The sequence below is a fragment of the Coturnix japonica genome, chromosome 17 (genome assembly GCF_054131305.1).
Source record: "Coturnix japonica strain WE chromosome 17, WE-NBRP24, whole genome shotgun sequence".
Taxonomy (NCBI): Eukaryota; Metazoa; Chordata; class Aves; order Galliformes; family Phasianidae; genus Coturnix; species Coturnix japonica.
In genome coordinates, this window is record NC_140679.1 from 3,665,938 (window position 1) to 3,692,462 (window position 26,525).

General features: G+C 43.3%; 1 protein-coding gene and 2 long non-coding RNA genes across 5 annotated transcripts; all 3 read right to left on the reverse strand.

Moving 5' to 3' along the window:
- Positions 1-2,033: 2,033 nt before the first annotated feature.
- On the reverse strand, positions 2,034-16,412 carry LOC146758063 (uncharacterized). Of its 3 annotated transcripts, none has more exons than XR_014935256.1 (6): positions 16,058-16,412; positions 14,306-15,535; positions 13,928-14,074; positions 13,072-13,181; positions 9,941-10,052; positions 2,034-2,859 (listed from the first exon to the last, which is right to left on the reverse strand). It is a non-coding gene; the product is annotated as an uncharacterized LOC146758063 (long non-coding RNA). The 3 variants fall into 3 exon arrangements; XR_014935255.1 differs by lacking the exon at positions 2,034-2,859 and having other exon boundaries at positions 3,987-10,052; positions 14,306-14,345; positions 15,452-15,535; positions 16,058-16,398; XR_014935254.1 differs by lacking the exon at positions 2,034-2,859 and having other exon boundaries at positions 3,987-10,052.
- Positions 16,413-18,458: 2,046 nt separating this feature from the next.
- On the reverse strand, positions 18,459-19,754 carry LOC146758064 (uncharacterized). The gene is made up of 2 exons (XR_014935257.1): positions 19,629-19,754; positions 18,459-18,619 (listed from the first exon to the last, which is right to left on the reverse strand). It is a non-coding gene; the product is annotated as an uncharacterized LOC146758064 (long non-coding RNA).
- A 1,920-nt stretch (positions 19,755-21,674) lies between these two features.
- On the reverse strand, positions 21,675-25,935 carry LOC146758065 (uncharacterized). The gene is made up of 5 exons (XM_085518659.1): positions 25,817-25,935; positions 25,259-25,420; positions 24,144-24,308; positions 23,390-23,509; positions 21,675-21,881 (listed from the first exon to the last, which is right to left on the reverse strand). Exons 1-5 carry the CDS (start codon positions 25,928-25,930, stop codon positions 21,675-21,677), a joined length of 768 nt encoding a protein of 255 aa, XP_085374785.1. The 5' UTR covers positions 25,931-25,935.
- Positions 25,936-26,525: the final 590 nt, after the last annotated feature.

The window sequence follows — 26,525 nt, forward strand, 5'->3', positions numbered from 1 at the left end:
TGGAGGAGCTACATGCAAATCACAGTCAGTTTGACTAAATGGGGTGACAGAAGAGATGGTGTCACTGTGCAGGGAGCACCAGAAAGCCAGGATGACCTGAAAAAACTCTGAACGCAATTGTGAAGTGTAACAGATCCAAGGACTGATATCAGTCACAACCCACAGCTGCAACAAACCATATAGATGTTCTGCTTCTGCCTTTGTAGCTCTACGGACAGACAGACCGTACAAATGTGTGGTGCTCACGGGTACGTCTCAGAAAACCAGTGGTGGAGGAGCACATTTGGCTGCAACATCCATCCTGCTTCCCTCGAGATGTCGGTCTCCAGCAGGCGGCGCTGTGATTCAACTTTTGCCACCTTTTTCCTGGGTGCTTTACTTTAATGTGCTCCAAGTGATCAGTGCTATTCCAAGAGACTGAGAGAGATTTCTCATCAGGAAATTAAGGACTGGTTAGATTGGTTCCCTTGATCCACAGTCTTTGCACCATTCAGTGCACTGCAGAACTAATGAATGGCTGCATGAAGTAGATGCAGTGAAAGCTAAATTACAGCTTTAGATGGAAAAGAATGGGAGTAGCTGCTGTCCCCAAAGTTGTGGCCCTTATTCAAGTGCATGAGCCCTTTTCTCCTTTAATAACAGAGGCTTCCCAGATGTTGAAGCCTATGTGATCTGAAACGACCTGGTAGTCGAGCAGTAGTCATTTTGAGATGCTAGATGCCTTGGTTTGAAAGGATTGATACATTGTGAAAGGTTCACATTTTGTCCTGTTGCATTTCATAGAGGATCCTCCTTGGGGAAGGAGCAGTGATGCTTAACTGAACTGACATAGGGCTGGGAACTGATTTCTCTGCAGGTGGAGGTAAGGCTTCCTGCAGTGCTTTTCTCTTTGTTAGAATCAATTGCCCATACAGAAGTCACTGTCTGCTTCTGTTCTGTAGCACTAACTGACCAAAGTATCAGACAGTTCAGACAAAACATACCTCTAAGTGCTAGACATAAAGTGGACTGCAAACCTACAGCATGCTTTCTGTCACTCTGTCTCCTTAGTTGCAGACTGTGGTCTCTGGGGAATTATTGATGGGCAGGCAGGTGTTCATTCTCTGTGCATCCCACCACTGATGTATGGCCATCTGCCTCCTGCTGTGGTGCTGGCAGCAATGTGCAGCAACAGGGCAAAATCTCCAGAGAGCCCTCTCCATCCTACTTGCCAGTCCCTGTGACCAAGTCACAAGCCTGGAAATCAAAATACATACTGTCTGCCACTCAACTTCAAATGTGTTGGGCTTGAATCGCCCAGCAGAGACCTCACCTCACAAAATCCCCCCTGAGTGCCACCAGCCAAGCAGGACAGTGAAGAGGCACATGCACAGAGCTCTGAGTCCATCTACTGCTGACTTTGGCCAAAAATGAGGCAGGCACTCTGGACACTGGCAAGGTAGGCCTGCTGGTTCCTCCCAGCAAATGAAATGACAGATCCCTCCTGGCTGAGTCCCACAGCTTCTTTTCAGCATCCAGGTCACGGGGACAGGAGCCCAAGTGGCTCTCTGCTCGAGTGAGGATGCCAGTCAGGAAGTCAGCCATTCCATCTGAAGCAAGATGAAACAGTCGGGTTGTGTGGCACAAAACTCTCTAAAATAATTGCAGATGGACCTCAGTGTTCACATTAAGCTGATACTGCACCGAGTTCTGTCAAATGAAAGAGAAATGTGATGGTTTCTCCCAAAGAATTGCTTGCTTCCCCAGGCAGGCGCACTGGAAGACCCAGAACACTGAACTTTATTTTAAGTACCCAAGCACGAAGCTTACTTCTCTCCTCTGCCAAGGGAACAACCACTTCAAAGCACCTCTGGAGAGATCACTCAGGTCAACCAGTACTGGCAGCAAGGTTATCACTTGTGATTTCAGCACGTGTTTGTTTCTTTGTTTAATAGGTACAAAGTGTAAAAGGAAGATTTCTGCCTTTACCTGGAAATGGTTGGGAATATTGTCATTTCTTTACTGTTTAGACTGTTAATGTGTTAATTGTTTGGTGCTCACTTGGGTACATCTCTGCCTGCAGTCATTCCTGCAGCACCAAAGGCCACCCAGACCTCCATGCCCACCTCTGGGGATGCTGGAGTGGTTGCAGTGAACCAAGAGCTGCAGCTCCTCCAGACTGAATGTCTCCAGCACCATCGTTGCTGTCAACGTCTCTGTGGCCTTGTGTTGTTCTCGTGGAAGGAGATGGTCATGTACTGTACAATGGCTGTGTTAACTGGGGGCACTGGGCAGTACTGGTGCCACTGGGAGGCTATTGAAGGACGCAGACAGCACTGTGGTGGCTCCAGGCAGTACTGGGGGATACAGAGTTTGCACAAAGAGAGTCTAGACAATACTGGGAAGCAATGGGAGCTTACTGGGGAACTGCAAGGAGCACGAGCGGACACTGGAGAGCTCTGGACAGCACTTGTGGTGTTGGAGGACGTTCAGGAAGTACCCAGGTGGCACATATTAAGCTCATTCATTTCCTGTTCTCCAGCATCTCACGCAAGGTATTAAATGACCCACTTTTTTCACGGGGGAGACTTTCCCCTTGGGGCTGACTTCCCCCCACCCCAGCGCTGCTCTGCTCTCCCCTGGCTCTATGTTGATGCATTCCCACCTGATGCTGTCACTCAGTGACACACTGGCCACCAACAGACTCACTGTGGGTCCTGAGGATGGCTGGGGGTGGCACCACTGCACGTCGCACGAGGGGAAACAGAGGCAACAAGGTGAGCCAAGCGCTGCAGGGCAGAAGTTTGGCAGGATGTCACAGCGGGCACGGGGATGGCTTTTGCTCTGAGTGCTGCTGAGTCAAAGCCAAGCGTTTCTTTCCTGGAATGAAAGGCTTTTTGTCAAACTCAAAGTGTCCTCATTTCCCCCCTCATCTTCCACTTCTCCCTCTCCTTTCCTCCCCCTCCAGCTTCTGGGGGCAGACAGCTGAGGGGGTCCCACTCTGCAACCCTTTAGCCCCTTTTCTTACCCCAAATGGGGACAGGAGCAAAGGCCTCCCATGCCCCTCCCACACTTCCCAAGCTTCTGCTTTTTGCTGCCTTTTTAGCCCCAAATGAGTCACTCGGGGATTTTTTTTTTGGGGGGGGGGGGGGCTATTTCTTCACTGAGCAAGTAGAGGGGGTCTCCTATGTGATGCTGAGGGGTTGGATGCACATGGGTGCTGCAGCAGCCCCCAGTCCTGCTGCTGTCCCTATTATCCCTTATTTACAGGTGATTCCATACGGGTGGACCCCAGCCAAGCTGAGGACAGGGGACAGACCCTAGAAACTGGTTCTCATCAGCAGAGTGATGCTGGGTACTCAGGACAATCCCCAGGCCTACAAGGCGGGGAGACACCAGTGGCTCTGTCCCTATTTGTCCTAAAGAGTCACCAGGAAGAGGATGGAACAAGGCATCAAGCTAGGGATCAATTCTAAAGAGTCACCAGGAAGAGGATGGAACAAGGCATCAAGCTAGGGATCAATTCTAGGGATGGCAGCGGTGGGGGGTAAAGGGACAGCAATGAACTGAGACCCACCAGCAGCCAGGGCACAGCAACATGGTGGCAGTAATGTCCCCAAAGCCCTGGGGGCTCTGGAAAACCCAGCACAGTCATTCAGTGCTGTGCCTCAAAACTCCTGTGTGTTCCGGTAAGGAAAGAGTCCATGGCACACGCATGAGACCAGCCACACACAGCACTTCCCTTGAGTGGGGATGAGTCATCCTCAGCCTTCATCCCCAGCCCAGTAACACTGCACAGCACTGCACTCTTCCTTCCGGGGCCTCCACAAGACCTGAGTTTGGGTTGCGGAAAAGCAGGAATTGTCCCTGCATCCCAGTGGCATCCCGCTGCATCATGTCAGTGCTCCCACAGCCCAGGGCTACTGAGCAGTGCTGCATCCAAAAAGCCATAGCCAAATGAATGCATTTCATCCTGACTTGCGGAATAAAACTCTATAATCCAGAGATGGGTTATAAAGCAGGTATGTTTATTCCAGTGCCGGGTGCAAGGGGGATAGCTCCACCAAACTTGCACACCAACTTGTAAAATCGTGACACAGATATAGGTACATCTAATACATAGTCAATGATTTCTCAGAATTCTAATACATAGTCAGTAGTTCTCGGAATTCTGAAACATATTCAGTAGGTCTTTAGCATGAAGACCCCCTCTTGTTCTTATCAGGGGGATGAAACTCCTCTTCTGGTAGTTTACAAGTAGTTATTCTCCTCCTTGCCTGATGTCGTCCGTGAGGTCTCACTCCTTAGCTGCATCCTCTTTGCTCTCCTATGCCCCTTGTTTCTTTTACTTGTAAAATTTAACTATCCTTTACTTGTTTCTATAAACTAGCTTTAAGTTTCCCTCTTTTAGTCCCCCTTTATTCCATATTCCAACAGAGCATCAGTTTCCTGCTTCACTGTACAATCCCCACTTGGTATGTTATTCCTTATTTTGCATGGCAGAGTTCCTTCTTATTTCCCCTGATGGAGGTGGGACCTTCCTCCGTCAGCTCCACCAAAGAGCTCCCTGGCTCCAAGGAGCTTTGAAACCTCCCCAGCCACTGCATTGACAAGGAGGGAAGGTTTGGACCTGGCTGCTCCTCACGCAACCTGTGAAACCCCACTTATTGTATGCCATAGAGAGGCTATGTGAAAGCAGGGGGAAGGCAGCCTTGTTCCCAATTCAGTCAATAGCCATTTCAGCACAGACCACAGTGGGATAAGGACATGGGTCACTGCAGTTAAATTCTTCTTTCCTTTTTGAAGGTTGGGCTGCAATTTATTTAACAAGGAGAACCAGAGAAAGAAGCAGAAGAGGCAGGACAGCAGCAGAAGAATCAGGGCAAGCTGGAAAGGGACGAGGAAAGCAGAGATGCTCTTATCTAACTACATGTCTACAAGACGAACTGCAAATGCAAGCAGTAGGAAAGGCTCCAAGGAAGTGACGGGGGAGTAAGACGGGAAGCAGTTTGTTTTCCCCAACCAAAATCAAACCCCGTGCATTTAGTACAGATGTTTTCAGAGTATCTTGTAGAAAAGGAACCACTCCTTTTCCCTAGCAACAACAAAGATGCAACATGGGGAGGTGTAACCCCAGGCTGACTGGTTCCAAACCTGAACGTGACACGGGGAAAAGAACTGCAGGCTATAAATTAGGCTAAGTGATAACGAGATAAAATTCAGAGATTAAGAGAAATGAAAAAAACAGCATAAGTAAAAAACAACAACAACAAAATAACAATTCAACAACAACTGAAACAAACAAAGGAATACAGATCAAACAAAGGATAAGGAAAAGAATGCACTCCCATGGTGATGCAGAGATGACAACAGAGCCAGAAAAAGGCTAAGATATCACCAACAATACAAGGGAAGAGGAATAGGTAGCTACAGGGCATGCTGCTACCTCCACCAGAGAAGGTAAGGCTAGATACTGGGAAATGAATCTCAGAAGTGACAAGAGGAAAAGAAAAAGAAAAGAGAGAAAGAAAGAAAGAAAAAAAAAAAACAGACTGGAAGGAGAGGAACACAGGCAGGAAACATAAAGTAGCAGGACACAAGCACTGGCAGGAGACACGAACTGACCGGAGGCATACACTGGCAGGTAACAAACACAAACAAAAAAAAAAAAGAAAAAATAAAATAAAAAAAACACAACAGTACGGAAAAACAATAAGCAACAACACTAAGAAAAATCAATGAGGAAAAACTCTGAGGAAATGTACGAAGGGAAAGCACTAGGGAAAAGTAGTATCAAAGACAGAATGCAGACATGCAAACAGAGTCTCGAGGACACAAAAAGTAATACATCCATGCCAGGGAGGAGGAATGGGTAGCTACAGGGCATGCTGCTGCCTCAACCAGAGATGCTACATCAGGGTGACAAGCCCAGATTGGGTCTCCGGATGACATTTAGAACAAAACATATCTTTGTAGGAATGCAAAGCATCTGCAGTCATGCCAAGAAGGAGGTAAGGGATGGATTTAAGCAGCCATGAGAGTAAACAGAGAAGTATTATAAGACAGAAAGAAAAAACACACTGGCAGGAGACAAACACGCAATAGCAGGAAACACATACTGGCAGGAGACAGAATGGCAGGACACACAAAGAGGAAACGAAAGAAAAACAATATCAAAAATCACTAAGGAAAATAAAGGAACAGGAAAGACAAAGAGGCAACAATAATGAAACAAGGACCATGGAAAGTAAAGTAAAAGGAGCACTATAAAAAATCAAACAGGGGAAAACGAAACATGGAAGGAAAACAGAGCAAAGCAAAAAAAGGTCTAGAAATGCAAGAGTAAAGCAAATCACCTGAACACAAGATCATGTCAAAGCAAAGAGTCCATATCAAAGAAACAATAAAAAAGCTCACCAGTGCTGAGCACTGGAAAGAAACAAAGAACACTCAAAAACAAGGGCAGGTAAAGATTCAAAAGAAAAACTAAAGAGCAAAGATAAAACAAAAAAGAGAAATGAAAGCTGAAGAACTAAGAAGCCAAGGTAAAGAAAGCAAAATGGCTTGAAATACTGAGTAACAAAAAGGAATACCGCATAGTGAAGGATAAAAGAATGCCAAGACTGGAAAAGGAAAAAAAAATAAAGGAATCCACAGATATGAAAAAAAAAAACCAAAACTCAAAAGCAATCCATGGCAACATAGACAGAGCAGCAAAGCAAGACATGAAAAATAAAAAGGGCAAAAGGCAACGGTAAAGGCAATGGCAAAACAAAATGGCATAGGACACAAGGCAAAGGCAAAGGCAAAAGCAAAAGCAAACTGCCAAAGGCAAAGGCAACAGGCAAATGCAACAGGCCAAAGCAAATGGCAGAGGGAAAAGACAAAATGCAACGGCAAAGCTATAAGGCAAGGGCAAAAGAAAAAGGCAACGGGCAAACGGAAGGTCAAAAGCCAAGGGCTGAGGCAAAAGGCAAAGGGAAAATACAAAACACAAGGGCAGATGCACCCACCAAGGCCAACGGGAAAATGTAATATGTATGCAAAAGGCAAAGACAAATGTAAAATGCAATAGGTAAAAGGCAATAAACAAAAGGAAAATGGTACGTGGCATAGATCAAAAGGCCAAGGCAATAGGGAAATGAAAAAGGAAAATTGAAAGAGTAAAGGAAAAGGCAAATTGCATACGACAGAAGGCAACGGGAAATGACAAAATAAAAACTGAAAATGCAAAGACAACGGGTAAAAGCTAATGGAAAGAGCAAAAGACAAAGCATAAAGGAAAAGGCGAAAGGCAAAAGAAAAATGCACAGACAAAAGGTAAGTGGCAGATTCCAAAAGGCAAAGGCAAAAGCTAAGTGGGACAGTTAGTACAAAAGGCAAAGGCAAAAGGGAACTGAAAATGGCAAAATGACAAAGCAAAGGAAAAAGGCAAATGGCACAGGAGAGAAGGCAAAGGCAAAAGCCAAAAGGAAAACTGAAAATGCAAAGGCAACTTGTCAATGCAAATGGCTATGGCTAAAGACAGTGCATAACAACAAAGGCAAAAGAAAAAGCAAAAGGCAAAGGCAAAAGGAAAATTGCAGAGGACAAAAGACAAAGGCAAAAGGGAAATGCAAAAGGTAAAGTGAAAAAGCTAATGCCAAAGGTAAAGGAAAACGGCAAATGACATAGGACAAAAGGAAAACACCAAAAGCAAAATGCAAAATTCAAAGGCAAAGGGCAAAAGCAAATGGCAGTGCGAAAAGCAAAAACCTGAGGGCAAATTCAACAGAGGAAAGGCAAAAGGTAAGTGACATAGAAGAAAAGGCAAAGGTAAAAGGGGTATGCAAAAGGTATCATCAAAATCATTTTGATGGGGTGCTCAGAGACAAAGTGTAGTGGAGGGCTGTTAGAGTTAGGCTAGTACGGTTAGGTTGTGGGTGGACTTGATGATCCTTAATGCCTTTTCCAACCTGAGCAATTCTATGATTCTATGAGATTTAACACCACAGTCCTTGTGGCAGCTGTGATGGAACTTGCAGTGTCTCTGGCTTCCCCACAATCACTTTCTCCAGGCAGATTCTTAGGCCCTGCAACTTCTTGAAAACCAAGTACACACCTCTGTCCAGCTTCCGCACCAGCTCCTGCAGTGACATCTCTGACAGCTTGCTCCTCAAAGGAAAAACCAAGCAGGTGGTTGAGTCACCACCCCTGCATGTGTTTAAGAACCATTTGGATGTGGTGCTCAGGGACATGATTTGGCAGCAGGTTGTCAGGTTTAGGGTACGTTTGGTCAGGTTATGGTTGGACTTGACCATCTTTAAGGTCTTTTCCAACCTGAGCAATTCTATGACTCTATGATCCCTATCAAAGCTGACCTTCTGCAGTTTCTATAATCACTCTGCACTCTGCAAAATGTTACTCTCTGCATCCTTCTGCCTTCCAAGGCTAAGTACAGAAGCCTATCTGCCAACCAGTAGTCTTTGCTGGGCTGGTTGCTGAAATTACCCACCAACAATGAAGAGCCAAAAATACAAAGAGAAGTACATCAGCTGAATTAGTCACACTTTAGACTACCAGATGCTACTAAGATCTAAACTACCTGAGCCGCCACGGGAACACTTCTTCAAGCTACACTATCATCTACTGCAGCTAGGAATTATGCTCTGTGTTCCTAAGCCTATTTCTTCAGCTGATTGGAAAGAATGCTTTAATCACCAGCACAATATCAAGAGCTTGGTGTTCCAGTTACGTGTAGTAAAACTCGCTCTTAACAGAGACATCTTGAACTATTCTGGAAGCCACCCATTGGTTCCTGTCGTCAGGAAAGATCAAATGAAATCCAATAAGCCTGCACTCTCAGCCTGTGCTTTCAAGTCACATGACAGGATCCACTAAAGTGGGATGTGAGAATGACACGAGTCCTCCGGCAGTCAGAAGCTTCATTTTAAAAATAACCACATTTCTCTGAGGCTGTAACAGCAAGTGAAATGGGCTCCCCCCCACGCCCCTGCTCACACAAGTAACCTGCTGCTGGTCGGGGTCCTGATTGGCAGGGAGCTGCAAAAAGTGCTGCCCCACACCACTCCGAGGCTGCCTTCATCAGCACAGGGCAGCACTAAGCCCAGCACCAGGCAGGGCAACTTGCACAGCACGCACCAGGCTGTGGCTGGCTCAGCTTCCATGCCGCTGTGCCTGCAGTCCCACTGACCCCAGGCTGCAGCGGGCGCTGTGTCATCACAAGACTGAGTGACACAGAGGCACATTCCCTGTGGGCTCTGCCCCATAAATGCCATCACACAACCTGGTACTCTGAAGTTTACATGGGTTAATACCTTGGGAGCCCTCTCTTCAAAGAGCTAGTTCTACAAGTCTGAGTCCCACAAAGGGTGGGCGACGATGACAATCAGCAGTGTGGAAGATACCCTATCCTAAGCACGATCATTCCCCTAAGACGTTCAAATTAGTGCTGCACAACCCTACTTAATTTTCTGTATTCATCTCTGTATTGATCTCACGTGGGTCAAGATAACACAGTGAGCACCTGCAACGAGTCTAGACCGAGCAAAACTTTTGATGGAGGGAGCAAAGAGGTCAAGACAAGATGATGTAGTGCGATGCATTCAAAGCAGCTGGCCAAGCAAAAGCTATGTGCATGCATTTCCAAGCTGAGCACGCACCTGGAGTTGGGACACTATCACTCATTGTCAGAAAAGAATTCCTGAGTACCCTCCTAAAGAAAGCTATACACCGACATGACTGGAGTCTGTTTACATTAATTAGCCCTCTTTACATTTTGATATGCACCATTTACTACTCCAAAGTTGCACATCCCTTTGCCTTTCCATCTGAAGGGCTTTGAAAAAGTCTCTGAAATAGAAATTCCATGACTGCTGTAATACACTTGGGCAGGTACCTGGACTTCCATCCTGAGACATCCAATGCCTTTTACGGAAATAACGATTACTCAAGGACTTACCCCACTAAATTCACACTCAGTTTTACACCACTGGTTTTTAGTCTGATAGGTAGGAGGCAGCAAAAGGCAGCGAGAGGCAGCTATTCAGCAATCCCAGGAAGTCAGCTGGGCTCTAGGGAGACAAGAAGGGCAGTAAGGTGACAAACAACCATTGCCATTCATCCTTCTTCACAGATCTTAACATCTTTATTTCCTCCTCTCCTTCACACTCTCCCTTTTTCCAGAGGCCAGCAAGTCCTCTCTGATGGCCTGAACTGCTCAGCAAAATGGAAATCAGACAAACTGTTCTCTACTCTGGGAGAGTTCCAAATCTTTTAATCTGGGGCGAAACACGGGTGCTTCACAATATTTTTCCAACCCTTAAAACCACTATCATTCTTTATGTGTGTATTACCCATCTTTACGTTTATCAACAGTTCCTGAAGATCCTAGAGAAAAGAACCAAGAGACATTCCTCCTTATTTCTCCTATCTCCTGGCCACTACTTTGTGCTCCTCCATAACAATCAAACACTACTGGCATATTCATTATCCTTTCTATTCTTAAAATAACAAGTACTTCTACTTGAGGGTTTTGGTTTTTATCTTCATTTCCCCATGCAATTCATTTGAAAATTAGCGATGGACAATCCTCAAGCTTTTGAGAGGTTTGAGCTGGTTATGAGAAGCATCCAGAAGCTCAGAGGCTTAGCCAAAGCTAATCTGGGCATTTCCAAAGCACAAAGCTCCACACAGAGGCACAGAAACTAGGTGGCTCAGGACTCCTACCACCACTTGGCTCGCCCCTCTCAACACTGCTCCCTCACCAAACATCCAGGACTGGTTTTTATTACGTCCTTGCCAAAGAGAACACAAGATACTCAAGCACACCTTGTGCCATATATACTCCGCAAAGCTATAAACATGTTTTTAAGTCCTACAGGAAACAGAGAAACTTAAAACATATGCCTGAGGCCCCTGTTAAGCAGTAACTGTTTGCTGAATTTGGGCTCACAATAGGATTCCAACTTATCACATCCAAAGCCTTAACGTCCCTACCAAAAAGCATCTACTTCATCAAACACAGAAGGAGGAAGGTCGCAGCAACATACACCACACACCAGCCATGCTCATAAGGACAGGTAACTCTTCTGTGACAGATTCATCAAAACCTTACTGGATTAGCCTTGCTATCACCTGCAACTAGTTCTAAACACTGTTTTGAGGGGTCAGTTCCCAAACTCTGCCAAAAGGCCACATACCATCATGAGATCAGGTACACCTGAGGCAACCACGCCACTAAGGCTCCTCTGCTAAACTGAAGCAGTCCCCAGTGATGGTTAAGAAAAAAATAAAAATAAAAAAATGCAGAGTTCCAAACACAAACACTTCTCTCAGTATCCCAACACCTCTGCCTTGTCCATCACTGGCCTGCAGGACTAAAGTCAAAGCAGTGCAAACCACAATCCCAGTGAAGTAGCTGGATGCTCTGTTTCATCTTCTCACAAGGTTAGCAGATCAGAGATCAACGAATGCAGGCTAAGCACAAGTTGCTCACAGAGAACAGGGGCTCTGCTATCACCAGCACCCGCTATACATCAAGAAGGAATGTGTGCTGTGGCATTCATTTTCCTTGACACAACTAGGAGTTCCCCATGACTGTCAGCACTGGAAGGAAAGCAGGCTGAAGAGAAAAACAAATAAATACAGACAGGACAGAAAAGCAGGGAGAACAAAGGACGGGGACTGATCTTGAACTAAATAAATTAGAGAACAGCCTCAAAAGGAATAATGGACAAGTCTGAAATGGTGATTGCTATAGAAAATTCCAGAGTATTCCTCTTGGTTTTTGTTGTTGTTGTTGCTGATTTTTTGTTTGTTTGTTTGTTTTTAAAAAGGACAACACGTAAAGAAATCAGGATGGATATGATTTGAAAACTCTTTTCAAGTGGCCTGGCATCTAAGGGCAAACTGAAGACTACACAGAACACCAATAGAAAAAGAGAGAACTAACAGCCTAGGGGGGTGCCACAGAGAAACTGGGAAGCGACCAAGTCTCTGCTCAGAGAACAACTGCTGGGTGAGGTAGAAAGCTGATGGTGATACCTTCTGCCAAGGAGGAGGAGAAGGATGAGGAAGGATGGCATCTGCAGCACAGGCACACACACCAGCGGTATAGCCTAGCTCAGAGCTACAATGCCAAAGTAATTAGAAGGTTTTATTTAACAGCTCTGTAAGGGACGATTCAACTACTTCAAGCTCCAGCAAGCTGCTAGTGACTGATAAACCAAGACTTCTCAGCGACCTCAAAAGCTGACAGCCTTTCAAAAAATAAACTGATTGTATGCTTTTTGAGATGGTTTGTTCAATCTACAGAAATTAATCCAGCAGGCAGCCCAATGGTCAAATTCTGTGCTGCCAGTAGAGCCTTTTCATGAGCATTAGGACCATCCCCGGTTACAGAGCTAGCACAGCACTGGCAGAAAATACAGTCACCTAGGAGAATAGAAAAAAAAAGAAGCAGCTTACCCTAACCTTATCTAACTCCTCTCCCAAATTTAGTAGCTATGAGTGCCATTAAAAATGCCATTAAAAAATTGGGGGAAAATTCATCAGGTAATTCCACGAAGGGCCACCCAAAAGCAAACAGCCTTTAAGCTGCAGCAGCTCAGGGCCAGGCCAGAAGTAAGAATTTTGTTTATATTGTTCATGACATAAGAAACTTTTGCCTGGTGGTAACAACAGTCCATTCCCATTGTGTCCCTCTGTGTTATGAATACTGCAATTGGCCTTCTGACAGCCTCCTGGATGAATCCACCAAAAGCAAGGAAGCACCCTGCACTTACTCTGAAGACAGAAAGAAAGCAAGGTTCATGGAAACAGGCACACAAGGCTCGCAACCAGACACTGTGCTCCAAATCATGACAGAGATAGGACTACCACAGTGCCAGAACATGATTTACCACTAAAGGAAACATCCGGGAGCACATTCACAACTTCAGCTCAAGCTGTAACGGCTCAGCATGTTTAGCTTTCTTATCTTTCAGCTGGAAAACAAGATACTCCCAAACATCAGCCAGCAAGAACTTGGATGAGCCTGCCCTCTGGTTTTTACGATGACAGACATCATTACTGCCGCCTCTGACACCTTACCAGGAGATGCTTCCATTTATTAGCCTGGACTTGATTCCTTCCACCAGCAGCTGCTCCTAAACTGACCTCGATTCATACAGTGATGCCATCAACTTCTAGCATGAGCTGACCTGCCAGAGAGAAGAGAAAGCAGGATAGAAACAAACACTGACATAGTATGTTCTAAAATTCTTGAACAAGCACAAGAGACAAAACAGGAGATAAACGCATCCGCAGCAACACCCCAGTTCATAAAGAAATGGAAATCTAGCCTGGCCTCAGCAGCCCTTATATATTTCTTACACATTTGATGAAGCCGACTGCAGTTTGAACCAGGAGAATTCACAGTCTCTTGCAAATGTCACCATAAAGGAGAACATGACACAGCAAATTAAGGAAAAAAAAAAAAAAAAAAAAAAAAAGCAATACAAAGAAAAATAAAGAAAAAAGCAAGCCAAAGACCAGGGAATCTAAGTATAAAAAAACCCAGAAAAAAAAAAAAACAAACCAGAAAAAACAACCACATACTATCTGTAGCAGCAGAAAGACTAGCACAATATTACAAAGGCAAGGAAAGAATGGCTCACCCACCTCTGAGGATGGAAGTGCACAGAACAAACTCCACAGAGGAGAAATCAACAGAAAAAAATCCCACCCAAGGGCAGTCAGCCCCCTGAAATGAGCTGTAAGAGAGGTGCAGCCAGGCTCCACCCCTTCAAGTCAAAAGAAGGAAAGACAAGAAAAAAATTATAAAAATAAATAAATGAATAAGACATAGAAAACACCAAATAGGAAAGAAAACCATAGCACTGCAACGCAAAAAAATATCACAGCACAGCAAAGCACAGATGACAAAAAAAAAACAAGGAAAACGCACCTCCCTGACATGACATCTTGCCTCCTAAGCAGGTCACGGTGTCCCTCACTCAGGTGCAGAGCAGGAAGGAAGCTGAGACCCTGTTGGATCATTGCTGTGCACTCCCATCTAAAAGGTCCATATGCTCCTTGGGAAGCACAATGCCACCTGTGGAAAAGAGAAAGCAGGAACATGACATGCAGGTGGCTATCATCCAGCAGAAGGCCAGATCCTTCCATCTGTTATCCACTCCTCTTTTAGTCCTAACAAAGCTTTGAGAAAACAGAAACAGTAGAGCTTAGCAGAAGGTCTCAGGGAAACATCAGTAGAAACTGTCAGGAGGACAACTGGCATCGCGTAGACACAAACAGGCTGTTGGTGCAAGGAAGGAAATGGCACCTGAGCATTTCACCAGACAGGTTCCCTCCTCTCTGTCTTCCTGCAAAGATACAAGGATAAAAGCCTCATTTCCTCTGAGCAACAATTGGGAACAAATCAGAAAATTATTCATTCAAAGGCACTTCCAGGAGATATACAACAGAATCCTTCCCAGTTACACGAGCTTACGCTGTGGCCTTTGGGAAAAAAAGCTGCCTTTGTGGTCCTGGGTCCTGAGGGCTCCTTTTCATCACCTGTTGGGCACAGCACGAGAGCTCTTCTTGTACAAATCTATGCCCTGTGAACCTTTCTCCATCCCAACACAAAGTCCAACCTAGAGCTGTGGTGCAGACACCGGATGCAGACCAGAGCAGTAAAACAACAGAAGAGGGGAAAAGCAGATACAGGTAAAACAACTTAAGAAGAGGAAAAGAGCAGAAAAGAAGAAAGGATAAAGGTAAGAAAGAAGGACAGAAGATCGAAAGTGCAATAGATGAAAGGACTGGACATGAGCAGGAAAGGAGCAGATGCAGAGCTACATCAAGGTGTGGCTTCACTCTGCCCCTGTCCACCACTGGCGACATCCCCCACTGACAAGGATGCTGCTGCCCCAGCAGCTGATGGGTTGTGTCCTGGGGCTGTGTTCCATGCAGAGCCTCTAAAGCCTGCTACAGAACCCCAGTTCCCTGCCACTTCTTTGGAAATACTGTCATTTCTATTACTCATTGCTTTGTTTGATAAGCTATTAAATGCTTTGTGTTCCCTCTGCTACATCTCTGCTTGCAGTCATTTGCACAGTGTCAAAGGTAGGATGGGGCACCACAGATGGCAGTGTTCCACAGCTGCCACCAGCAGCCCCAGCTAGCTCCTCCACACCTGAGGTGTGAGTGGCTGTGAGGGGAATGTCTCTGTGGAAGTGCAGCTCATTCCTCCCCTCTGATGGGGGCAGAAGGCATGAGACAAAAGAGGAAGGCAGAAAGCATCTGCATTTCCCTCATGGCTCTTTTTTTCTGTGTTACTGCAGGAAATTAACTGAGCCACTGTGCCTCTCTGTTATGGCTAGCTCTACAGCTCTGCCACTGTCTTTATACTCAGGTGTTCCTGTGTGTAATGCTCCACACTTGGACCCTGCAGAGCCCAAAGGCCTCCTTGGCTGCTGTTACTCACCTGGACATTGAGGGTGCTGTGTCTCCAGTCTGTACCTGCTTCCAGGTGTCACTTGCAAGACACTGCGAGTCCACCTGGTTGGAACTGAAGTCAATGAACACAAATGTGAAAGAAATAGGAATGGATTCTTTCATTTCACAGGCTTTAATCTTCATTGAAAGATGTTCTGCTGTGGAGCACAGCTGGAAGCACTTCATATGTGCAAAAAAGGGGGAGAGCCTGGTTGCTGCCCTCCCTAATCTCATGTTAGAGCTGGCTGTCTAAGAGAAAGAGTCTCTATTTGGAGATCTGCTCCATAGCAACATTTTGTGAATCCTGTTCTTCAGAAAAGTGTATTTGGGATTTTTTGTTTAGATTTGTGTTGGGTTTTTTTTTCAGAAATTCCTTTTTTTGGATACTAGCTCGAGTCCTTCACCATTCTTTGGAAAATTAAAACAGAGTAAAGCAGCTGTATCAGCTCCTGCCTTCCACTACAGTTACCATTTGAGGTTATGGTTAACGGTTGAACTGGAGAGTCTGAGTGCTGCCACAAGGCCCTGGCTGTGCCAGGCCCCTTTCCAGCCTGGGCCCCAAAGCAGCCCCGACTGTGCTGGGTTCCCCTCTCACCTGGGCCCTGCAGTGGCCTCAACTGTGCTGGGTCCCTCTCCAGTCTGGGCCCTGAGCTGGCCCCAGCTGTGCCTGGTCCTCCTCCATCCTGGGCCCCAAGGCCCTGCCTCTGCCTGCTCCCCCTCTGCTCTGGGCCCTGAGCTGGCCCTAACTGTGCCAGGCCCCCCTCTGGCACAGGCCCTGCCTCAAGCCCCGCCCCCTGTGGGCAGCACTGCTAGTGCCTGGTTTTTTGCTCTCTTAGCTCTACTTTCCCTGTTCTCTTCACAAATGCATTCAGGTCCCCCAGGATGACGGGCACTGATACTGCTGCATTCTTCCTGAACAAACTTTCTGGACAGCTCAGCTTTTTCTACAGAGCAGCGTGCCTTTGGAAATGCTTGGAGGATGTAAACTAACAGCAAGAGAACACTGAGCTCTTTTGGGTCTTTCTAGGAATGGCAAAGAGACAGGAGAGTGTGCCCAGCCTCGTGTGGTTGCTTGTATGCAGAAATCCCTGTCATGGTTGTCAACATCTGTGGTGTTCTGCTTTAAGGCACGAGTGTGTGACAAGAAGCCTACAGTTACCAATTTAGAGGAGGTAATTAATTGTAACAGTTCCCCTTTCTTCTTCCCTCTACACTTGGGTTATGGAGTTCTCCTTTGCGATGTGCCAGTGTAATACCTCTGAGCCACAGCACTGCTGCGTTTAGCAAAGCTCATGGCAACAGGCTTTGGACAACCTCAGAGCTTTGTAGATGAGGATAAGATATCCGATGATAAGAGAGAGAAAATGAATAAGATACAAGGTAAGTGTTGTTTATTCCTTCTAGTCAGCACGCCATCCCTAAATCTTCCATGCTATGACTTTTATCTTGAGAGTGATGATCCCTTAACCTCACACCTTCAGCACAACACATTCTGTGGAGATTCCCACCAGTGACAAAGTATTAGTGCCGCTTTTCTGCCTATTTCTTATTTGTCTTTATTTTCTGGAATATGGGGATTTCTTTCATTGCCTACAAACACTGCCCAGTTCAGGAGGAAACAGGGACGAGAGTCATGAGCAAGGGCAGAATGGTTTCTCTATTACTGAATGGAATGACAGTGTTTTCTGCATGTGGACTTGCCATAGTGCTTCTTACAAGGCCTAACAGTGGGATGAAATGTGCCCGGAAGCAGGTGTGTTTTTTAGGAAGGCAAAAGAGAAATGCAAATAATGCTAAGGGCGGCAACGAAGATGATCAGAGGGCTGGAGTACCTTTCCTACGAGGACAGGTTGAGGGAACTGGGCTTGTTTTGCTTGGAGAAAAGAAGGCTTCAGGGAGACCTCACTGCGGCCTTGTAGTATTTGAAGGGAACATATGAACAGGAGGGCCTCCTTTCTGCAGCTCAGCTCTGTTTTGGGGCTGCAGGAGGGACGTTGGCTATGGGAAAGAGGACCTGGCTGGTGACAAGAAGGCAGCAGAATGACTTTTGGGGTCCCTGCCCTTCCACTGGGGGAGGGCAGGGCCTGAGATCCCCACATCCTCCTGCCATAGCCAGGGATGGGGGTACGTCACACCCAGCACTTCCCTTTTGGACAGGCCAACCATTATCTAAGGGGAAGAAGCCATGCTGAGCCGGCAGGAAGGTTTGAAACAAGTGAGAGCCCTGGGATGATGGTCAGCAAGAGACTGCCCACCTCCAGTTGGTTGCCTGTGCCGTGGAAAGGAGCTGGAAGCCACTTTACCTTTCCTGCCCTTGGAAAGAGGTGGCAAAGTCTCATCTTTTTTTGGCTTCCGTGCCCCAGAGAAGCTCCCGGAGGACTTGCGGTGTATCAGGGGCGGCAGTTTGGGGACCAATTCCATTTGAAACCTGTAAGGGAGGAGAGGGCAGTGAGCGGCGTGACGCAGTGCAACAGCAATCCTTGCTGCTCTCTCTGCTTGTTTGCTCACAGGCACGTTTTCATGCTGCATGAAGGCTTTCTAAAGCTGTTAGCAGGGTCACTTGGGATAGGAGGAGGGGAAACAGTTTCAGGCAGAAAGAGGGAAGATTGGCTTTGGATGGTGTCACGGGTTACTTAGATTTACCTATGCCTGTGACAGGGGAAGCCACCCCGTGGGCCCCCCCCCCCGGGGCCCGGAAAGGAGGGGGAAAAGGGGAATGGGATAAAACAGCGGCAATCTAAGGAGGAAAAACTTACTTTACTAAATATGATATCGAAATACAAGATAACACAATATAATATAATTGAGGCCAACAAATCGAACGAAACAGATTATGTTGCAATATGTATGAGCTAATTATCCGTATTATAAAGGTACACGCAGCCAAGGAATAAATGAGATTCGCTGATCATATGTCAATGACAGGTGTGGTCGTCTGCTTTTCTCCCGCCGTTCTGCAACAAACACCTATATACAAATTTAAGAACACAACGGAGTAACTGTTACTGTTTATTAACAACCAGTTTTAATACTACGATAAAAGTATGTCCTGAGAAAGGGGAACAAACACGCTTCTTCAAGGTTTTTTAGCTGTTCTGGATCTCAGCCGTCGTTTGATGATCAGATGATCACTTTCCTTCTTTTGTTCCTCAGATTCCTGAAGAAAACATTTCAAAAGTTACTCATCTTTTCACACAAGACTGACAAGCTCTTCTTGACCCACGCAAACATATTTCTTCCCCTAAATGGATTTCAGAATGGCATTTGCTTATTATATTTTATTCAGAAAACTATGGGATACCGAGATCATTTTAATGCAGCTTAATCACAAGGAACAAATATGGAGAATGTACAAAATCCTGTTTATCTTAAAAAAGCACACACATCTGAGGAAAGCCTGAAGGCAGCTTTCATTTTGAAATACTTGTTTTCAAAAGAGTATTATAATACTTGTTTTGTGAAACATGAAGCGTTCAGAAAACATTTTTAGCCTCAATCCCTGTAGCTATGACTTGCCCAGAATTTCAGTTCTCGGTTCAGTTCCATGTTCTCAGAACTACAGTGAGAGAAGAAATTGTCTCATCTTCTTCATCCTCTAACAAAAAAAAATAACATTTTTTCTGCCCCTATCATTCGTCAAATCATCAAAAAATTCAGAGGGATATTACAGTATGGGCAAATGATCACTATGCTGAACAGAAAAAGGACTCTAATATAATTAAAAGATGCAGTTCCAACAGAGCAAGAATGTTCTTAGCACAACAGCTGCCGACAGAGTCATGAAACTGGCACATCAGATCCTTGCAAGTTGGCTTAGACAGGAGATCATAGTTTAAGCATACCTAAAAAGCTGTCTAAGTTGTGCTCTAGAAAAGCGTGTAGTAGAATAATCCCACTTCGACACACTGAAATTATCTATGATTCCAAATTAGAAGACATCTCCGTGATTGCTACATCACCTACTTAGTAAACTGTAAGCCAGCCAAACACAGAGATCTTTGAGGACAAAATAAAACAGAACAGCAGGAAGACCAACAAGAATGACTTGGTAGAATAAAGAAATACCTCAGTACTTTCAACCTCCTCCTGCAAATAGATGAAACCTCCAGTCTGTTTGGACTCCTTAGTAGTTTATTTTAAGCCAAGACTACAGTATAATCGCTTACCGAAGAAGCAGGTATATCTAGAGGGCCAGAAACGACAGTGGAATACAGCTTCCTTTTGGATCGTTTTGGCTTGGTCTCTCCTTCTTCGAGACTTTCAGGTTCGTTTGATTTAGGAGAACTTACTGCTGACATCAGCTTCTTGGCTAGAAGAAATTTGTTTTGATACATAAACCAATCAACTTACTGGTTTTGTGAGTCTTTAAATCACTGAATGCAAAAAAAGCTTCGTAACAAACTTGGTTTATAAATGACACATAAAATTTAAGTGAAAATACTCAGAAATTGTATTTGTTCATCGAGGTTCTTTATTGCTTCTATAGCTGAAACTGTTTATAGCTTCAGGTATGGCAGCTTAAAGCACGCATTAAAATGGAGTATGAAAGACAATCATGGCTCAGAAGTCGTTGGAAGTCAAACTTCAGCAGGAGTTAAACAACAGGCCTAACTTTCGTGCTGACAGAAGCACAAGACAGAACCAACTTTCTCTGTATACTTGTAGGTTTTCACAAATGTAATAATGAATCTCTGAAGAGACGAATGAATGCATTTACTTCATAAATCAAAGGACAACTTAACATGGCAGACAAGTCTAAGAACACATACATTAATAGCCTACAGCAGAAACAAGCCATTCTACAATGTCTAGAAAACATGGAATAAAACTTATTCTACACCAACCTTTAGAGTGTATAATAGAAGGAGAGCTTTGAATAAAATCTCCAACTTTTTGCAGTGTTTCATCCTTCTTTTTAGTCAGTCTTGAAGCATGTACTCGCTTTCTCAGGAAGTAGTCTTTTCCGGATTTCTGTTCAACAGAGATGTGAACATGTGAAACAAGAGCATTGTTTAAACTTCATTTTAGTTCAACGTTATTTGAAGTTGACATTTTGAGCTTTACTACTGACACCTCTGTTCATTATGCTGATGATACCACAACGGCAAGTAATGTAGACAATTTTATACCCTTTAGGGAGTTGTCAAAATCTCAGCTATTTCAAGGCATACGTTTCTTAAAGTTTCTTAATAAGGCAGTAGTTTCTTTAAAAGTAGCTCCCAAGCGGTGGAGTTGTTTCTTACATAAGCTGTTCTAATTACATAAAACAAACAAACATACAAAACAGAAGACAACAGATGGGAAAAATCTACTACTCATACTCTGACCATGCCAAGGATACTGCTATCACATGTGAACATCTGTTTTTAATAACTGCCATGCATATTAATGATATGAACCTTAGTTTAATACAAGGGCTTCACTTACAAAAGCACACGATAATACACTAAAGCTTCTCTTCTCAACTATTCAATGTGCAATATCCTTCCCTCCAAATCATTACACAGTACAGCCATGACACGCTCTGGGGACAGACTGACTTGCCCTTTGGTTAGCTTATGGAATTTAATAGGAAGAGCTCATAAGCATGTAAGATTCCCATTCAGGTATACACATAAGGATAAGACACTGCTTCTTTCGTGTGACCACACAATTACAGGAAGTCCCAAGCTAGCTTCAAAACTAGAACAAAAACCAACCATTTTCTCGTCACTTGCAGAGGGTGAATTAAAAGCCATGACAGATTTTGTATTTTTCGTGTTCTCACTTTTCACAAAATCCTGGGAAAATAAGACAAGTTTCAGCCATGATTCTTTTGGAAAGAACAATTGATGTCACAAAAGTGAACACTTTAAACACTTTTGCTAATAGTAGGGAAGTATCTGCTAGTGGTAACTATTCCACTGTAAATCAAATAATAAATAAGCATTCAATTATAAAAACAGGACATTAAGATATCAGTATTAGACATCTCATGATGTCTAAAAAGCTGATTTATGTCTACAGGTTTCAAAGAAAATACACAATGGAGTTAAGAGAAATTCCCTTCTCTTAAACCATTATCACTGAGCTTGGCTATTAGTTTTGTTCATTAAAGCAGTTCATTGATTAAATTCTTCAACTACTTTACTGAGGTAGAAATAGCATTTTTTTAATGCTTAAATGAGAATGGTAAAAAGGCATCAGATATTTTGTTTTCTGTTGGGTCTAGGTCATACCTCATCCATGTCATCACTTCTTTTCTTTTTTGCCTTAGGCATTTTCACTCCTAAAGGTATCATGCTGCCGTGCTGCTTTATCTCCATCTTATCAGGTTGCAGAGGTGTCAGTGGGATTTCCAGCTCCGGTTTTGGGAACCGACTAGTTTTGCCATTTTCTGCGGACACTCCAGAAGAGTCGAGGACAGTTTCCAAATGCTCCTGATAGCACAGAAGAATTTTAAGTGCAAGTGTTAAGGTAGCCATGAGATTAAAAAGCTATAAAGCATCTGGAAAAGGATATGTAAGCATTCAATTTTCCTGCTGTAAGAACACTTGTAACAGAAGGAGTCTATTTCAGTTACAGCAGAGTTTTACCCTTCTTTCCTAGAACTTGTTACATTTAAAATTATTTCCAATCTATGATCCCAAAAAAAGTTCTCCATGTTAAACTGAGCCTGATACTTTACAAGTCATTTTTTCTCAAGGGCACAGACAACTACACTTTTTTTTAATAGAGAATGGTGGTAGAACTGACACGATTTTCTTCATCTCAACTCTGCTGTGTCAGAACTGGGCAGGAACAGGAGCATTTGATTCAAGTGTTCGATTAACTTCCAGCTTAATCTTAGGGAATTTGCCCTTCCTCTTCTACACTAGAGATGTTATTTACATAAGTAAGGTCCAGCTGGCAAGGTGCAAGCCCAGTACAAGTCATTAAAGAACTCCATTGCTATCTTTTCCCTGGAGAGAATACAGGCATTCAAGCAATGACACCGTACTTAAGCTGAAGGCTATCATGTACCTGCTCATGGTCAAATGGCAGCAAATGCACAGCTAAGTGACAGGGAAATGTCAGTATGCATTTCCCCAGCAGCACTTACTGTCCACAATCCACCCAATCCTGTTTTTTTCAACAGGAACAACAAAGTCAGAACTGAGATCACCTGGACTCCTCCTTCTCTATGGCAGGAATTCAGCTAGCATATCAAAAATGAGTTCAGATGCTGGTTGAACACATGGAAGACAGGCTGCTGGGGACATCAGAAAATGGTAGATGGCTGCTTCTACTGCTGCTAGTAACTAGCAAACTCCAGTGTCCCAAACACAGACTAGCAGCTTTTACTACTTACACTGTTCCGACCCCCTGAGGGGAGTCTTCTTCCTCTCAAAAAGTTACCAAAGATTGTAGAAAGACAAAAAGTAGTCAGAGCCACTTTATCAGGCTCTGCTAAGAATCTGAATGGAGTATCACCACCCAGTGTATTTCCAAGAATTAAGTTGGTTAATAAATACTTTGTTTTTAAAATATATGTAACTGCTATTTTATGAAAGTTAGCAATTAAAAACTTATATAGGAATGATTAACATCAACTGCTAACAAAACAATATCCAGAAATCCTGCAGAGGAAGAAAATAAGTTCAATTTGCTGTGCCCGTTTCAGTGGCTCCATGAATTTTTTCCAAGTAACTTATCTAATCATGAGCCACTTCATAAGCATTAACATGAGGAGAGTTTTCAACAGCACCTGACAAAAATTCATCACACAATTGTTTCAACAGCTTTTATTCCTATCAAAGGCTATAAAAACAGGTGATCTGATCACCTTGAAAGGGATAAATAAATTAAAACTTGGGAATTGTTTAGAGAACATGAGATCTTTTCCTACTCATTCCTTATCAAAAGCAATACAATCACAACATTTTCAGATCTGAAGTTTCATACTAACCTCAGATTCATTTAATGAAGTGAGGCTCCTAGTACATGGAGGTGACAAATAATTGTCTTCAGCTTTGCATCTTAATGGAATACTTTCTCCAGTTTTAGTTTTGCTTTGTTGTTTCCTAGGCTGTAAATATTTAAAAGGAGTAAAGATTAGGCTATGCATTAGACCTCCAAAATATCTCGAGTTTTCTGAAGTTACAGTGTAAAACCTCAAGCTCAGACGCCACATGAACACGTAAGCTGAAACACAGCACAAGTGTGGGAAGGTAGTAACATCTATTCATTGTGTGATCTTCAGATACACCCTACTGGGTCTCACTAACAGTCTCAGGCAGTATTCTGCCTCCAAAAGAGAGAAAGCGAGACATTATTTAGGGACAAAATCTGTAACGCTGGTCGTTTTGTCATCCATACCCCCCATACTCTGCACGCTCACAGCTGCTATGTTAGAACACCAAAGGCTAAACCTCTGCCTAATCTTCAGCATCCACATACGAATACATGGAAAACTGCATGGAAAAGTTCCATAATGTACACAGAGAGATGGTGTTCTAGTAAATAAAATATTTTTGAGAAGATGAGAGCTCATGTTTGAGTGGAAGACAAAAAGAACCAACAAGTACTCATCACTGAATATGTAGTTAAAGGACTATATGCTAAGAAAAATGATTCCAGCTCCAGTATCTCCTAGGAAAACAGAAGAACAAAAAGGGGTTAACAAGATGTTAAGTACTGACTTTCTCTAAATATAATCATACCTTTTCATTTACAGAGTCATTCCTTCTACTTTGTCTTTCTTCAAGTAAAGGTTTTTCTGGCAAACACTGAGGGCTACTGTGGTTAATGCGTTGTTTTAATTCCTTTATAAAGTCATCTTTGTCAGCCAGTTCTTTTCTTAACTCTTCTATCACAGTTGCATTATCCTAATAAACAGTAAAAACTGCTGAGTTGTGGGATTGGCAAAAGGAATTAACACACACAAGCAGTATTGCAATTACTTAGTAGCATCAGTTTTAGAATTGCAGGCTAGAACACTTAACTATTCAAGAACAGTAACATTTCACGGATTTGTACGGTCACTGTTACAAGTGCAGTAGTCACAGAATTGCCTGGGAAGTTGTAATACAATATATTTTGATTCTTCTATTTTACTTATGTGCTTCAGCCTTCATCTCCCTTAAGATATAATAACCCGAGCATTTATTTGTTCCCAAATCTTCGGTACTGTGAGAAAGTTGGCAGTTGTAGGGGAAGTTTTGCTATGAGAACATCTTTCTTCTCAGAGAAAGTGAATCCAAACATTCTCAAAAGAGCACAACTCATTTAGTCTTCTGTTTAGCTTCTGAAATTCTATGCTACGGCTTAGATTGGCTATCCTGATTAAAAGCTGGATGTTGAAATAAGAAATGCAACTTCCAGAGATCATCCCCCCTCTGCTTTTTGATGCTTCCCTTAATCTCTCTCCACATCCCCTTCTGTCTTTTCATGCCATTGTAGATACTACCTCAGAGAAAGCAAAGAAAGTAAGAAACCTGAGACAGAACTACTGTCTGAGTATTGAGCCTAGCTTGGGATCCGGAAATGCTGTGAATTATCAGAAAAAGCTACAGATGTCCAGTATGATTGTAGGATCATAAGCATCAAACTGACATCTGCTTATCTAAACTACTGAAAAAATTGAAATTTTAGTAATTAACAGAAATTCTGTTTCTGAAGAACAAAAATAAAAGCTGGTGCTTTTTTTGGTTAGTTGCACATGATGTCAATACGACAGTGTTCAAGAACAGAAGCACACCCAGAATACAAAGAGCAGGTACAGGAGTCTTACAGAATTTATGGGTAGCTAATCAGGTAGGAGGAAAGGAGAGCTGACCTTGCTTGAATCCTTTAAGGCAGATTGTCTCAGTTCTGCTATTTCTGTCTCTTTTTGTATGGCATTAGAAGCCAAAGTTTTGAGCTGTTCTTCCAAATCTTCTACTAACTGATCTCTCTCCTCACGCCACTTTTGAAGATTATGGTCCTTTTCCTCCAGCTCCTATATTTCATGTTGAAAGAAAAGCATACACAGTAGAAACAAGCAGAATCTTTAAGACAGACTAGAATTAATAAGTTTTTCATATAGCGTAAATAAGGATTCAAGCTGATAAAAAGAGTTTATGGTAAGACATTTCAATTAACATATCGTGATGTCACTCAACAAGATCAGGTTATATGCATGTATTATATATGTATTTACTATGCAGATTATTGTATTTAAAGCAATCTGCCAGTGCTCTGTAGTGACTAATTATTTGAATATCTTTCATGGTCTACCGCTAATTTCAGTTGGCCACTTTCATTTTGCTCCAATTTTTTTTTTTTTTGACCTTTTTCCTGTTACTTGGAAAAGGTGCTCTTAATTTTTATTAAATGAATGATGCAAGAAAAATACCTGTTTAAGTTGTTGGATAGTATAGTCTTTATAATCCAGCTCATCCTTAAACTGGTTATTAATCCTTTCAAGTTCTTCCATCTTGTTCCTGAGGGATTCCTCCACAGAACGCATCGTGGACACCTGTAATGTAAGCACAGCTCACGGTTCATTAAAAGACTTCTGTAATCCAACCTGGCCAAATACTTCTTTGTTAAATAAAGAGGAATTCACAAACAAGTGCTGAGTAGGAAAACGACAGCAAGTGCAAGGTTACCAAGGAAGACATGAATTCATTTTTAAGCTTCAATTTTCCACCCCAAGCACACCCAATAAACTTTCAGACTAAGATCCTGCAAAATGGGTTTTAAAATATCTACTTGTTTAATAATTAAATTTTAACTATTAACATCACTGAAGCTGAAATTGAAGAAAAAAAATATACATGCTTATATTAAAGAGCCTCTGGAAATTAGTCTATTTCTCTTCAAGTAAATAGCATTCTTCTTCCCAGTTATCAGCGTTTTTTCACAAGACTTAGGTTTTAGGCTTTGGAGTTACCACGGATACCAATGGCAAGTCACCAGTAACGTAGAGATAATAACAAGTCCCCTCCAGAGGCAGATTAGCTATTCTCTTCACAAACCTTATTCCAGACTACTAACCAACTTTACTTTCCTCTGTTCATTATCTATGTGAAACCATGTTTTAACTTCTGGTCCCCTCTAGA

What these genes read in the sequence shown, in the direction of transcription:
- LOC146758065 (XM_085518659.1), bottom strand. Translation starts at nt 25,930, where the DNA reads ATGCGTTCTGTGGAGGAATCCCTCAGGAACAAGATGGAAGAACTTGAA. An exon ending in CTATCCAACAACTTAAACAG is followed by an intron (nt 25,421 to 25,816) that starts GTATTTTTCTTG and finishes CATGAAATATAG; the next exon opens with GAGCTGGAGGAAAAGGACCA. An exon ending in ATGACTCTGTAAATGAAAAG is followed by an intron (nt 23,510 to 24,143) that starts GTATGATTATAT and finishes AAATATTTACAG; the next exon opens with CCTAGGAAACAACAAAGCAA.